General features: G+C 37.3%; 1 protein-coding gene across 2 annotated transcripts; it reads left to right on the top strand.

The window, feature by feature from the left end:
• Window positions 1-372: 372 nt before the first annotated feature.
• RPL13_1 (60S ribosomal protein L13) lies at window positions 373-2032 on the top strand (the record flags this gene model as incomplete). 2 transcript variants are annotated; one of them, XM_012941612.3, is made up of 2 exons in its annotated part: window positions 373-841; window positions 1806-2003. In XM_012941612.3, the coding sequence occupies exons 1-2, from the start codon at window positions 425-427 to the stop codon at window positions 2001-2003; spliced, it is 615 nt and encodes a 204-aa protein (XP_012797066.1). In that variant the 5' UTR covers window positions 373-424. The 2 variants fall into 2 exon arrangements, with proteins under 2 accessions (XP_012797066.1, XP_051073016.1); XM_051218299.1 differs by having other exon boundaries at window positions 373-2032.
• Between the last annotated feature and the right edge of the window lie 13841 nt (window positions 2033-15873).

The raw sequence follows: 15873 nt of genomic DNA, 5'->3' as shown, positions 1-15873 counted from the left end.
TGATTGAAATAACATTCGACTTATACCAGTGAATCCAGCTCTAGCTGGTTCCAAATCCACTGAAATTGATCCTAGTACTGATATCGGAAAAACAAACCAAAGTCTGTCTATAAAATTCATTAATACTATTGCTGCAAATAGCCATTTATCTTGAACTTGATGGTGATCTACACTGTTGTCATCTTTCAAAATCGAGCCGTCAGTACTAAAATATCTTACTCCATCTTTTCGACCCTCTGCTATGAAAGTTGAGCTAAATTTGTCTACACTTGTATTCCCACAGTATAATTACGCCTGTGAAACACAACAGACACACCACACATTTCATTTTATTATTCGGGTTTGTTTGAATAATCAAAGCAGGTTGGCGGTACAGTGAACGGGCCCCTTTCCTCGTGGGTTAACGTTTTTTGATACTTAAGCGATGGTTCACGGCAACGATGTTCTACATCACAACCACTTCAGAAAAAAATGGCAATTTATGGTGAAAACATGGTTCAACCAACCAGCACGCAAAGAACGCAGACGACAGGCTAGAAAAGCTAAAGCTCAACGAATCGCACCGAGGCCAGCATCTGGTCCACTTCGACCCATTGTCAACTGTCCTACATTCCGTTATAATATGAAAGTAAGATCAGGGCGTGGATTTTCATTACAAGAAGTGCGCGCAGCCGGTCTGAATCCCAAATTTGCCCGCACTATCGGGATAGCCGTTGATCACCGTCGACGAAACGTTTCTGTCGAAGGATTACAAAGGAATGTTGCCAGGCTTAAAGCATACAAAGCTAAACTCATATTGTTCCCTCTAAATCCAGCAAAGCCTCAAGCCATGGATGCAAAGGTTTGTTTACTTGATTTTGTCCTATTTTGATTCCGTAACTGAAGTGCTTGTGATATAATATTTATGCAGTTGTTTTAAAGTCATGTAAATCCAACATGAGCACATTAAAGACCTGGGATCTAAAGTGTGTCTGCCCTCCATCTGCTACTCTGTCCGTTGATCTTCTGTATTCAACAATAAACTAGTCATCCATCTATAGTGTCAAAGAAGCAACCAATAACAACCATATTCCCTTTAGGTATAATTCTCTGGTTACTAGTAAATGTTCACCAAGTGTGGATATTTCACTTGGGTTTCTACACCAAATAATTCTTGCCGTATGTAAGAAGTTAGTGTCAATGACTATTTGCCAGTTCTTGTAATTTTATTCTCTTGTGGCTACCGTTAGACTTTTTATGATGAAAAAATAATAGTGGTTGTGTTTATCGGCTATTTACGATAGGTTTTAGTAACCATCGATTCAGTCTGGTATTTTGAACTTGCGGTTCATTATATAACCAAAGGTTCCAAGTCGGGAATTTAGTTTTGTACTTGTCATTAGAACCACATACCTTAAGGCAGTTGTGAGTTGTGTTTCCCACACAGTATTCAGACGTCTATATTTTAGTCATTCCGATGCCCATTTATTCTTGATGATTTGAGCTCTGCATAGTAGTAACAAAAGTCATTTCAAATAACTGCCAGTCTACTGTATCACTCACCGTTTGTTACCATAGTAATGAGGTTCTCACTACAGGTTTCCCATATCTTGGTTTTCTTTATAAAATACGGTATGAGGGGTGGCGTTATGATGACTTACTGTGATGAGCCTCTTGTGTCGTTTTGCTAGTCGCACTACTCAAACTAATGGCATCAAAGTTGTCTAATGAGTGTTGACTCATGTACATGTTGGAATACCTCATAACCCTGGGTTGTGTCTGTATAACAATGTATTTTGGTCTCATTTCTTATATTTCTGTTTCAGGCCGACGATATCAAAAAGGCCACACAGCTCCGCCGACCGGTGCTCCCTATAACTCAAAGAACAAAACGTTTGAAGGCTCATGAACCAACATCGTCTGAACTAAGGTACAGCGCTTTCCATGCCATCCGTCAACATAGAGCTAACGCTCGGCTCTACGGAAAACGTCTGAAAGCACGTCGAGCAGCTGCAGCAGAATGATTGTCTTTAAATAAATTATAGTTGGGTCACTTCTGTTTTGACTGCCGACTTATTAGTAGTAGAGGTATTAAAACTTACAGTTGCGTTTGAGAAATCCTGAATAAGTGTAGTACCAACTTAACGGGTAACACATCTTCGTTTTATATTTTGTCTTCTTGGCTCTAGTATGTCGCCTTGCTAATGTTCTCGCGTTCCTTACTGTAATTTCAACCTAAAATAAATAAGTTTAAATCGCCCCTCAATCTAGTATACCAAGTCTCAGTTAGCTGTAGAGTCAATTAAAGTTATGAACATGTCATTAAATATAGCATGCTTATAATATGTCAGAAAAACGATGGCTCCCTATAAGTTTATTACTTTTCTGCCCTTTCAGAAGTGGTTAGATTCATTTAATCTTGCTTACTAGATTTCTACTAAGGTAGATAGTAGTGGTTCCCTTACATTATCTTACGTCTATATTATAGTGGGGTGAAACAGTTATGTTTCATGGTTAGCAGCCCTGCCGTAAATGAGTCAGACAAGACTGATTTCGCAAACCCGTCGAGATGAGGTATTAATTTCCACTTGGTAGTTGTACTACCCCGGACTTCACTTATTTTATGAAGCTGATCAAATCGTTTTTACTCAATGAGCTGCTTACTGCGTGGTGTTGACCTTCCTTTGTCCTACCCTGTAGTTCACACATCCAAAATTATTTCATTACTAAGTATTGCTTTCCTCGCAAACTATAACTTGTCATGAGTTCGTCAGTATTCGTAACATTGCCATCAGTTCACTATCTGAGCGGACATCGTTGTTACGTTCCCTAATGATGTACATATGTTGAAGACCTAATTCTCCAGAAGTATTTGTTTCAAACTTCGTCTCGTACGTATATAAGCTAACATTTCAGTTCTAAATGGATTGATGCAAGCAATCTTTATGTACTGTTACACTAATAGGAAACTGATCTTGATTTACATCCATTAATTCAGTCGATTTTAAATGAATTCTTATGCATAAGTACTTGGTTCCTGTAATTCTACATAGGCGTACATCATTTTGTTCATATCAACAGCATGTAGAATACCAGCAATTTTGCATGAACTGCGAAACCCATTACCTAAACTGTAGCCAAAATGACAAGGGCTTTTGCGTTCTAATTCCTAGTTGTTTCACTTATTTCGAGTCAATAGTTACTGAAAGCCTCTTATTAGTGAAATAGTTCGCAAGTTAGGTATTGTGCTAGTCATAATTTCACCACCTGTCTAAGCTATTCTGTCGGAACTGTAGAGTCTACGTATTCCAGTAGCCCCTCTCCCTCAGTGTCTCTTTGGCCTGTGAAAGCCAACTCATCTAACAAAACAGCCTGGAGAGATTCTTCGTAAGAAGCATCTCAATGTACCTGTTTTAGAAGTCCTGTAGAAAAAGCTCCCAAAAAATGAACGGGCTGGTTAGTGAGCTGACATGATTATAACCATTATAGTATTCTGAAAACCTGCCTGCGTGTTGATAACTTAATAATCGAGGTGTTTACTAAGTCAGGTTTGACTCAACCTTACTGACTCGTCAAATCAAAGAGATTTGTTGCTGAATGAAAACGGTGTAGTCGCTCCATGTACTGAGAATAAAATATTCTCTGGAATAACAGTTTGTTACTGATGTTGATGGGTAGAGACACTGCAGTAATCAAATTCGGTATCATTAGCACTTTCTGGTTTTTATACGGAATAACATACATTGCTAATCTACTCTCTATGATTTTCTACATGTCGGTAAGCACAAAGTTGAGAGAATCGTTACAGTTATTTTTATTAACCTTGATGAAAGACTAATAGTTCATAACGAAGATAGAAAAGTTCGATCCCAACCTCATAAGTAGTATTTCTTGTTAATGACTCAAAAACCTCTAACATTCGGGATACTAGTACATGAAAACTAAACTATATCCACTTTATTTGAATAAGATAGTTCCGGACGTTCATTCGGTTTGTGATTGAAAATCATGACAGGTCGAGGCAATTGGATACAGATAGCCGACTAAATGTAAAAATTTACAAACCGATATAAATTTCTGAAAGCTATTTGTATATGCCTCAGGGTTTTGTAGATTGGTCTAATTCAATTGTAAATACACCTCAGTCTTACAGGAGGTCAGCCGTGGCGGGGCTAGCTCGGCGGTAACGTCTCTGACTGGGTGACACGTGGTCGAGTCTGTCAAGGAGTATCAATTCCCTCAAGATTACAGGTCCACCTTGCTGACGAGTGCTACGTAGCACGAAACCTAGGTCCAGGGTTTCTTGTGAACTACTTCCAACTACCATCATACTGGATTAATTTCGATCTGGGTGTGTCATTTTGTCGGTGCACTACCTATATTTATTAAGTACAGGTTTGAACTCGTCGCCTAGGCGAGACTCATGCCAAATTTTCATTTTTCTTGTAAGGAATAGTGTTATTCACTAGGTTTTTATAGTAATTAAACCCTTCAGTCGCTTTATACATTGTGTATGTTACAAATGGCCGAATAAACGGGAAACTTTGAAAACTGTTGTTCAGTGAATCGGTATATATATATATATATATATATATATATATATATATATATATATATATTAATGAAATCATTAATCTATTGTAATTCAATGCTAACCTAACTGCAAGTTTGGCTACCGCTCATAAATTACAATAACCTAACTGTTATCCTATAGTTCAGCTTCGTACCGTAATTGTCCTAGATTTTTACAGATTGAAACTTGTTATTTATGTTAGTCATGATCCCGTATCTTATGTATAGAATCACATAAGTTTTGAATTTTGAATAGTAAAAACTGGTGAGACAAACACATTGTTTTCCTGACGTTTTGATTAGGAGTTTGGGTAAAACCTTGGAATATCACGTGGACTGTAGTTTCTTTTAGCGTATATATTGAATAAGTTATCAGACTCATTATTACTCCGACATAATCAAAAGATAGTCGCAACCAAATGTTGACGATTTTAACACTTGAATAGTGTCAATAACACTGGATGGATCGAAATCACTTCTTTATTCCAGACAGAATCAATTTACTATAAATTTCTTAAAAAATCGTTGGGTAAATATGATTAAGGATTTAACCCTCAAGCAACTAATGCGAGTGACGATGCCACCGATTCATTTTGTTTAGAAATGAAGACTGAATAGACGGCGAAATAATATATTAGTCAACTTCCTAGCAGTACTGTATAAAGTAAGTTATAGAAACCTGACTTCTCAGCCGACTTAACAAAGGTATATTCGGAAGTAGTTCCTGCTGTAATGTCACACACAATCTTGGCATTGTAAAGAAGCTAAATTCAATAACCGACGACAACTTCAGAATTTCTGGACTGATGTAACTGGCTTACCAAATAGACAAATAACCAGACTTGGGGAACCCTTGAGCTGCTATTCGGTCTACTGTTCTATGTATAGCAATATGAAGCCTTTTGAACCTCGTCTGTCTTTTGTCCACTATCTGCTAAAGATATATAACCATTATGTTCTAAGACACAATACATATTAAATTATTCCATATGGTAGTCATTTGAAACATTTCCATCGGTGACTAAATAAAAACACTAAAAAATCTGTTTGCTCAAATTAGAGCAAATCAGGATGTTAAAAAATTTTCACAATGTCCTCTGTTTTTAATTGTTTTCTCGCAAAGATACCTGTTCATAAAATCGCAGACGTCTCTCACTGTCATTCTGATACCAGCTCTTGTTTGATGATTTCTAAGTTTAATGGCTAAACGCTATTGTTCCTTTAGAATAGAAACGCTCTATCTCACCAAATGATGGAACAGTAATCTAAAGTTCATTGATCTAAGTTTCTGCACATACATTCTTGGACAAACACAACGATAAACACCTAAGTATGCTGCTGGATAAAGTGTTTTCCAGGCGTGAGAATAATATATTCTTTTTGTGCATGCCCTGCAACCGACATATCATTTACTACGACTATATACTCTAAGAAAGTTATGGTAATATAAATTACTTGTTGATTGTTTGGCAAATATAAATTCCCATATAGTTACTGTTATTCACCTAGAATTAAAATGATTTAGAACTGGTCAAATCTCAACTTGGGTTGGTCACTCACAATGTGACAGAAGGCTAAGATATCTAAGTGCTGCCATGTAAATCAAATAAATTTCTGAAGTGTTTTTTTCAAATAGCCGTACGAAATACATTGTAAGTGGATTCCTGTTATTTTTGGCGGAATCCAGAAACATTTATGAAACTACTATACAATAGATAAAAAGTGAATATTCAGACTATAGCTTCAATGAAGATTTCCTCATTGTACAAAAGTGGTTAAAATACAATGGTCACTGGAAAATAGTGATGGACAGTTAACTATGAATCCAAAAATGCAGTTAGTAATCAATTGAGATCAACAAAAAGACGATTTATATTCATTTCAACTCAAAAGATAATTAAAAGAATGCTCTATATTATCACTCCCAAGGACTTATCTTGCTGCTTATTTGGCCTTCATTAGCCAAACAGCAACAACTGCACCACAAGCCGAAACTGAGCTAGCATTTTTCTGGCGTGATGTGGAACAAGTATGTTAGGAGAAAAATTGTATTTTGTATGGATTGGACTAGTCACCAGAGACAGTGGTCAAGTATATGACTATTTTTTGACCAAGGGAGTAAATATATATGCAAACACAATTGTGAAACAAGCTATATTCGCTAGATTACTTAATTGCAACTCAAGTCATGATGCTTTTATAATTTTTAGATTTATAAGTAATGTAATATGTATAATGAGGGAATTGAAACCTTAAGTATATCTGATCACCTTTTAGGAACAAATGCATCTCACTACTCAGGTTGACATAAAAGGAAATAACTTAACAAACAGGAAAACAACTGGGAAATTCTAATGCGACACAGAGCAACTACTCACCAACCAAATAGTGTTATGATTGCTGTCGACTTTATGTTTTTTTCACTGTTTTTATCATAATAAGCTCACTTTTTTCTATTTACCTTATTAACCTTTCATTACAGTTTTAATTTTCGTGAATCTATCTTCCTCTCCTGGAAATCTCATTTTAGCAAGCTTTCAATAAATGACATTGTTAAATGTTTTGTTAATACATTTAACATGAAATAATAACACTTTATCCTTAATATATTCTATTTATAGACACTGACTAATAACAAGAGTAATTCAAAACATTTAGAGTAGCTAAAGTAATTATATTTGAAGCTAAATATAATTCCGGCGTGAATATATATACTACGGGGAATTTTCAAGCTCTTATATATGACTTGTATCACTTGCTATATGAGGGTCTAGCTGGGTGAAATCCAAGACGAAAAATCATTTACATCACTTAACTGAATCAGTCTTCAGTAGTAGGGAACGAAGGTCAAGCAGATTATATTAATCCTTGCATTTTGTAGTAATGTCATTATTCAAACTCAGTTTGAATGTATCGATCGAAAATGCTGGTATTTTGCGTGTTGGCAGAAAAATCCAGTAATTCTCTTATCAGTGCAAGAAACAGAACTCCAAATATGAAAGATTCGATCTCGACTTTTGGACTTTCTTGAAGTCCTGTCTCAGATAACCAGTTCTAGATGAAAGAAAAGGCCAAGACATATTAACACTGCAATTGTCATTCAGAATGCAGCACTCGAGCGAGGTTATGGTTCAGATTCAGATTTGTGTAGTAAGGACAGAAGGTCTACGGCCTATGTTACTCCTTTTTCAGTGTGCTTCTGTGCGTGTCCAGTCTCTTCTTGAAAGAGTCAATCGAAAGTGCGGACACCACTGCTTCAGGCAGCAGGTTCCAAGTATTGATGACTCGGTGTAAAAACCTGTATGCCACGGGTATTTTGTTCGTTCTTGGCTTTTCTACTCGTCTGCTATGTCCTCTGATACTTCCCGATCTAATGGAAAGAAAAAGGGAGAATAAGTTGGGTCCAATATCATTTCTCCGTATTCTGTACATCAAAATTAGATCTCCCCTTAATCTGCGATAGGACAGAGTAAAGAGGTCCAGCTTTTCAAGCCGCTCTTTGTATGGTAGACCCCTGAGTTCTGGAATTGCACAGGTAGCTACCCTCTGTACTTTTCCCAGGATATCCAAGTCACCTTTTAGACAGGGGCTTGCAGCCTGAACGCAGTTCTCAAGCTTAATTCTCACTAAAGATATGTATACTGTGGTGAATATGGTAGTATCTAACTTAGTGAATGTCCTTTTTAAAGCCCAGAGGGTTCGAAACTTCTTATCCGTGACCTCTCGGCAACGGGCCGTCGTCTTAAGATCATGACTCACTGTCACCCTTAGATCCTTATGAGACCGGACCACGGATAATGGCACTTCCCCTATGTTGTACCTATTAACCTTTGAATCCCCAAAGCGCATGTAGACACGCTTTTCCGCGTTGATAGGCATCAGCCACTCATAAGACCAGTTAATTATACTATTATCTGAAGAGCACATGAGTCTGTGTCTCCAGTTATTACTCGCCAGATCTTTACATCGTCAGCGTATAATAACATTGGAGACTGTACTATACTTGGAAGATCATTACCATACGTTATAAAAAGTAAAGGACCTAGGACAGAACCTTGAGGTACCCCACTAAGTACTGGCCTCCAGATGGGGCACTTGAAATTTATTCTTACTTTCTGTCTACAACCTACTAGGAAATCCTCAATCCATTTTAAAAGAGTTCCGGCAATACCAAGGTTTTCCAACTTCAATAGTAGTCTATTAGTTGGCACCTTGTCAAAAGCCTTACTGAATTCTATGTAGACAACATTCACTGAGTTTCCGTTGTCCAGCACCTTCATCCAATACTCCTTTGCTATAAGGAAGTTCGTTGTACAAGATAGACTCTTTCTAAAACCATTTTATTCTATGTTTAGCAAGTTATTGGATTCCATAAATGCCATTATGGTCCGTTTAACTATTCTTTCCAATATTTTAACTACAACACTGGTGAGGCTTACAGGTCTGCAGTTCAATGGAACTTGTCTTGGTCCTGTTTTATGTATGAGAGTGACGATTGCGTCCTTCCAGTCCATAGGTAACACACCTTGGTCAAGTGACGTATTGAATATCACAGTCAGTGGGACTGCGATATATTGGGCAATATGTCTCAAGATTTTAGGGTGTAGTTCATCCGGTCCTGTTGACTTTTCCATGTTTAAGGTGCTGAGGGCCTTAAGCAAATCGTCTTAATCGAAGTCCACGGTGAGAAGGTGGTTTGTTGACTCCTTATTTTGGTCTGGTTCCTTGTCTAGAGGAGGTTACTAAGTGAAAACTGCCCCAAAATAGTCAGCCATAGCCTCTGCTTTTTCCCAATCTTCCTCTATCATTTCAGATCCACTCCCTTCTTTAATTAGTTTGGGAATCCAATGATGCATCCTTGTTCTGTAGTTTATGTACGAGGATATTCTCTTGAGCTGCTTGAGTGCAGATTGTGCCAACTGCATTTCATATTTTATTTGAACTTCCCGAATTTTTGTTATACACTTGTTTCTTACCGATCTGTAGCGTTCCATCGTACCTGCTGTGCTAAGGCGGATGGCGACATCCCAACATTTCTTCTTTTGTGCTAGTAAACGTCGAATATCCCAACCTATCCAGGGATGGCCGTGTTTCTTCTTCTTCTTCTTCTTTGGAACTGTCCAGGGTATGTATATTTGAGTTACCCGATTGTATAACTGCCTGAAAAGAGTCCGTGCCTCTTGTTCTGATGTCCTCGAGTCAATTTCCCAGTTTTCAGCCGATGCTGCGGAGTTAATTTCCGCCATATCTGTCTTCCATAGTTTAGGACGGGCCGGCACAACTGTTTGAAAGGCAACCTCAGCCATGAATTTGAATAAGATGACTGCACGGTCACTTCACCCTAGTGGTGGGAGGAAAGTTGGAGGTAGTCTACAGGAAACCTAGATTTTATGTTGTTCGAGTCTCGTCAGTAGGATTTACCTGTAATCTCTTGGAGTCTGGTGCCCCCTTATAGATGTGATCTCATCTCATCCAGCTTCACAGTCAGAGATGTCACCCCTGAAGTACTCGGGACATGACTGTCCTCCTACATTAAGAAGGATCTGACATATATGGCATTGGTCACTTCTCAGTAATAAATCAGTTATAAATACATCTCAGTTCTACAGGAGGTCCAATAAAGTTTAAACTTGTATTTTTTTGAGAGAATGATAAATTTTTGGTGAACCTTAAGAAGGTAATTGGAAAATTGTGAGAATTCTCAACATTCGTTTTCTTAAAAATACAACTGGAAATAAAGGATTTGGTCCGATCTGGATATTTTAGCGAATCTTTCCTACACTTAATTAACCACCATTGAAGAAACAATGGCAATCTTTTGAGAAACCTAGGTGATTTTTGGTGATAATTTTAATTATCACCCCAACCTTCCAGCTTTGGAGAAAATTTGACCAATTTTTGGGAAACGGCACAAAAACCCCAAAATTTCCCCACAATCTTATTACACTTTGGGAAAGTTGTCTTATATTCGTTATTACACCCCAAAAATCTTCACAATCTTGAGGCAAAACGAAAAATTTCCCCCGATTTTTGGGCTTTTGCCCAAAATTTCACCATAATCTTATTACAGTTTTTGCAAACTCGTTTTAACGCAATACATATCAACACATTTCTACAGACATCACGGAAAAACCAGGCAACAATGCATATGTACAGCGCTTACTGCAATGTCCCATTATTTTTATTCAATTATGCAGTACTAAATAAACCTAACATTAATTGATCTATTGCTGTAATTAAAGGACTAATTCGTGACACATAGAAATGTTTATCACGGTTATAACCGTAGTAATTAATAAAATTACGAATAATTGATTTATGCAAGGCTTTTTCATTGCTTTGTAACAGTAGCACGTTACGTAGACGTTGATCCATCATCCACAATTTTCTACATAAATAAAAAAATATTCTTTAGTTTACAAGCAAATTTCAAGATATGTAAAACATACATGACGTACCAACGGTATAACAATATTGTTAACAATGCGACCAAAAAACTTACAGTCACGTTTGTTAAAACTCGCGAAGCCAGCTGGAAGTAAGATGGAGAACGAATAATTTTTTTACCGCCAATAACGAAGTTGTTCCACTAGAAATATTGATCACAAAGTAATATTAAAACTGCACTATGTATTACATCAAACATCTAAAGTGCTTTTAGCTCACCCTTTCTTTGGGTCGCCATCCACGCTTATGTACTTTATCTCTTGCGTCATTCAAGAAAGCCTGGCTTGCAACAGACATGTACATGTACATTGTTTAAAAGCTTGGGGTTTCATTAATAAAAATAATCCCACTTCCCCAAAGTGTTATAAAATTTTAGGGAAATGACACAAAAATCCTAAAAATTTTCCCAAAGTTTACCATGGCGGCTTCCCCGAAGTTTCTTCACAATCGGTCAAATTTTTCCGAAAATTGGGAGATTGGGCAGGTCTGGGATTTTTCCCTACAACCTCCCAGATCTATCTTTTTCCTTGAATAAATAGTGGGCTGGAGCAAAATTTGCGCTGACTCCTGTGAAACTTGAATCTCAACCAAGATGGCTACCTACAAAATATAACTAAGAAAACCTTACTACCTCGATAGTTCAATGCCGGTTTCGTAACACCTCCCATTCTTCAAGGTCCTATATCCAATAACTTTATCACAAGTTAATTTGGGTGATTCTGATAATCATATACTATCCTTATTTACGACTTCAAGTAATTCACTTCATATTCAGAAACGACTATATTTGTGCAGTGATGCTTTTCACGATCATATTATTGACACGCGGTATCAAATCCATCCTTTCAGTTTGAAAGTTGAAGTCATTAAATCCCGATGCTGTAATTGAGCCTACTGAAGTTTCTATTTCAAGCACTACTGGTCGAAAACTCCATATTTTCGAGTGTTATTATTTGCTTATTAGAAACGATGAATCTTCAATTCCAAACCGTGAATTCTTCATCACTGATTGTAGGCCATCTATCATGGGTCTAGAAAAATTGAGGAATCTCCAGGAATATATTTTTTTATTAACCAATGAAGACGGTTCCAGTGAAATGCTTGATAACTTGTCGAATATGGAGTCGAAATGCGAAAATTACGTACTACTCCAAAGCCCTCTCATTCTCATATGTAAACATGAAATTTCAAGACCTTGAAAACAAACATCTATTCTATCACTGCGGGTGGTAGTGAGTGTCCCTTAGCGACCGAGTTTAGTTCAAATGGTTCAAATGGTTGTGGACGGAATAGAAGAAGCTTTCGCTCAACAGGCTTCCGTGTCTAGTAGCAGGGGATCACCATATCCTCCAGGCAGGAACCTAGGTATGTTAACAATAAAAAAGGAAAAGAAATTGGTAAATCATAGTGTGATGCTGTCCTTGGTCCTTAAGAATAGGTCAAGTTGCCTCTTGAAGGACTCCTGAGAAGTCGCTTGGACTAGCTCGGCCGGCAGCGAATTCCAGATTTTGACAACTCTTAAGGAGTAGAAATTGTGTCTACATTCCGTCTTGCTATGTTGTGTTCCCAGTTTCTGGGTGTTACCCCTTAGGTTGTTATTCGAACTAAGCTTAAGTAGGTGTTTAAGAGGATGTCCAGAAGTGTTAAGAATACTATAAGCCATTAATAAATCACCTCTAAGACGCCTATATTCTAATGGGTAAAGGTCTAGTGAACGGAGTCGTTCTTCGTAAGGCTTAGATTTGAGTCCTCGAACTGATTTCGTGGCTCGCCGTTGGATACGCTCCAAAGTGACCTTGTCCTTTTGGAGTGAGGGAGGGAGTACCATGTTTCCGTGCTCTAAATGACGACGGATGAAACTATTGAAGATTGTGTGGAAAGTTCTTCCGTCAAACTGGCCAAAAACGCGCCTTAACGTTACCAGTGCAAGGTTTGCTCGGAAGGAATTTTAGTCACAGTTAGCGTAAGACTTTAAATCATGGGGCACCAGGACTCCTAAATCTTTTTCGACTTGGGATACTACTAGAGAGGAGTTTCCTAAGTTGTAACTGTAGTTTGCAACATGTCGCAGATGGACTACTTTACACTTTGAAGTGTTAAAGGTAAGTCCGTTATCGTCTGCCCAACTTTGAAGTCGAGTCAGATCCTCCTGAAGTGCCTGTATATCCTCTTGGTTGCGTATCTCTCTCCAAAGTTTCACGTCGTCGGCAAAAAGTAATAAGTCTGACGTTACCTGTTGAGGAAGATCATTTATGTAGATCAAGAAGAGAAGAGGCCCTAGTACTGAGCCCTGGGGGACCCCATTAGGACATTCCTTAGCCTGAGATAAAGTGAAATTAACCCTAACCCTAAAGTGTCGATTTTTTAGGTATGAAGTAAGTCAATCGATTAGAGGTGGTTTGATACCTAGTCGTTTGAGCTTATTGGTAAGACACAAGTGGTTAGCCTTGTCAAAAGCTTTTGAGAACAGTATCGATAGGTTCAGTGAGTTACCTGTCTACTTCAAGTGAAAAATTAGTGTGGAAAAAGTAACTAGTACAACTGCAAAGTAGGAAGGTTGCGCACCAGATTTCAGAAGGCGATTGGAGGCTGTTGCAAGATACATTTGTTGGCGATCTCGTGATATCGAAAGAGTACCGAGATCGTGCCGAAGGAGTACAAGCGGAGTCACTGAGCAAACGTAAGTTCGTGCAAGGTCACAATCAGCGGAAGGAAGAATGTCTTTAGTACAGTTAAACAAAAAGGCACAGTGAAACAATCACTGATACAATTGGTTATAATAATAATTGTTTCCATTAAACCAACCGCGTTCTCTTGATAAAAGTAGGTCACTGCAGATTCATAATGATAAACTTCAATAATATCGAATCGGGATTATTATTAGACAGAAAATGCATCTTACACATTCTTGAATATGGTATTTTAGTTTACAGTAATTTCAGGTATAATGACCTGATTAAAATTGAAGGTGTTCAAAGAAGGTTCACCACGTCTGTTTTGGGGTATTCCGACAACAAGGATTATCGACGAAGATGTCACCAACTGAAATTAGAACATCTTGGATCGAGCGTATCAAATTAAACCTTGTCTTTATCCACCGGCTTATTAACAGTATTTGCTACTCTTCGATATCCAACCCTTCATACTCTATGATAGCATCCCACAATCTACGCAATAAGGAAAATATTCTAGCGATTCCAAGAACCCACACAAACTTACGCCATAATCGTTTCGTTATTCGCTACTCAACCATGTGGAAAAGACTTCCAGTGAACCTCCGTTGCAGTGAATCTACAGCCTAGTTCAGAAGTCTCCTCGATGATTTTCTTTCCGAAAGTGGATTGTGTCACCTACTGAATACCAATGTATTTAATAATGATTTATACAAACAAGGTCCGTCATCCATCTAATTGACTGAAAAGCAAAATATGACCTTTGAAACTTTTAACGTCTATTTTACTTTATCTTCTTTCTGTTCATCTTAATACATGAAGTCTGTTTATGTTCGTATTTATATTATTACTGTTATTAATATCATTATTGGTCCCTCGACACATAAGATATTCTTTTCATCTCTTCTTGTCCTTCTGAACATATTTTATTCCTAAACATCCAAAGTCTATAATAACGAATTATCTTATGTTACACTTGAATAAATTAACTTCTCAGATTCGTTTTATCATCACCACACGCACATATATATGTAACACATAGAAATTTATATTTGATTAATTGTGACATTTATAGCATCATTCTAAATTATTATTGCACGAAAGTTCGTATTGATATCAAGTTTTACTCTGTATACTGTTACATAAATCCAAATGTATTTATCTGAGTGCACTAAAGAAATTTATTTATCTATTATTCAAATTTTTGGTTTGCTTCAGAGGTCGATATTTATTACACGATTATTATTATCATGGTTGAACCCATTTACTAGATGTTTGTTTCTTTTCTCTCTTTTTTCCATCTAGATAAATATCATTCTTAAGTTTACGAAGTTTTTAATTAGGATAATAACTTGTGCTACACTTAAATTAACTTCTCAGACTCGTTTTATCTTCACTATGCATATATGACTCATACATATTGATATTTGGGTATCATTTTCACTTAATTGAGATTTTCATAGCATCACACCTATGTACCCGTAAGGTGTTTGTGAACAATAATAGTAATAATAAATATCTCTCAGTCCATCAGCTGGCACTACAGTTGAGAAGTCTTTCGCACTTTCAGGCTCCTAGTTTAAATGGTCAGCGAAGTTAGCATTGAAGATTTCTGTTATCTTTGACATTTGGCCCTTCAGGAATACGGATCCCCAGCTTCTCAGGGTTTCTCTTTGTCATAAGACTGTACAGATGTACAGGGTTAGCTTGCATTTTGTCTGATAGCTTGGCCCTAAAACATCTATTATTATTATTCACAAACATCTTATGGGTAAATAAGTGTTGTGAAGAAACCATTTCGGGTTTCTTCAAGAATACAAGAATGCACAAGTTTCAATAATGTTAGCATTATTCCACGATGATTAGCTGTTATGTGATGTTGAATCAAAGTAGATGCTGTGTTCAAACTTCGTCCGAGCAATAAATAGACAGGACGATGAGAATAGAGTGCTATGATCACTGGCACATTTGTTGTATAACGAGTCGGCGAAGACGCTAGCTGAATTGTTTTCGTACAGAATACTTTCCAGTGAGCTACCTCGAAAAATATATTGGGTTGGACTTATTGGCGAATCTGTTGCAAAAACTTAAAGGATTGTGTTTAGCCATTATATTTATGTGTAAACAATCCGTAAGATGACTAAACGCGCATGTGGTCAATACTAAACGCCGCCATCGTCAACTTGTGCGCATGACACATTGA

This window comes from Schistosoma haematobium, chromosome 1, assembly GCF_000699445.3.
Source record: "Schistosoma haematobium chromosome 1, whole genome shotgun sequence".
Classification (NCBI taxonomy): Eukaryota; Metazoa; Platyhelminthes; class Trematoda; order Strigeidida; family Schistosomatidae; genus Schistosoma; species Schistosoma haematobium.
Note: the sequence above shows the minus strand (reverse complement) of the source record. Positions and strands in the feature narration are given on the sequence as shown.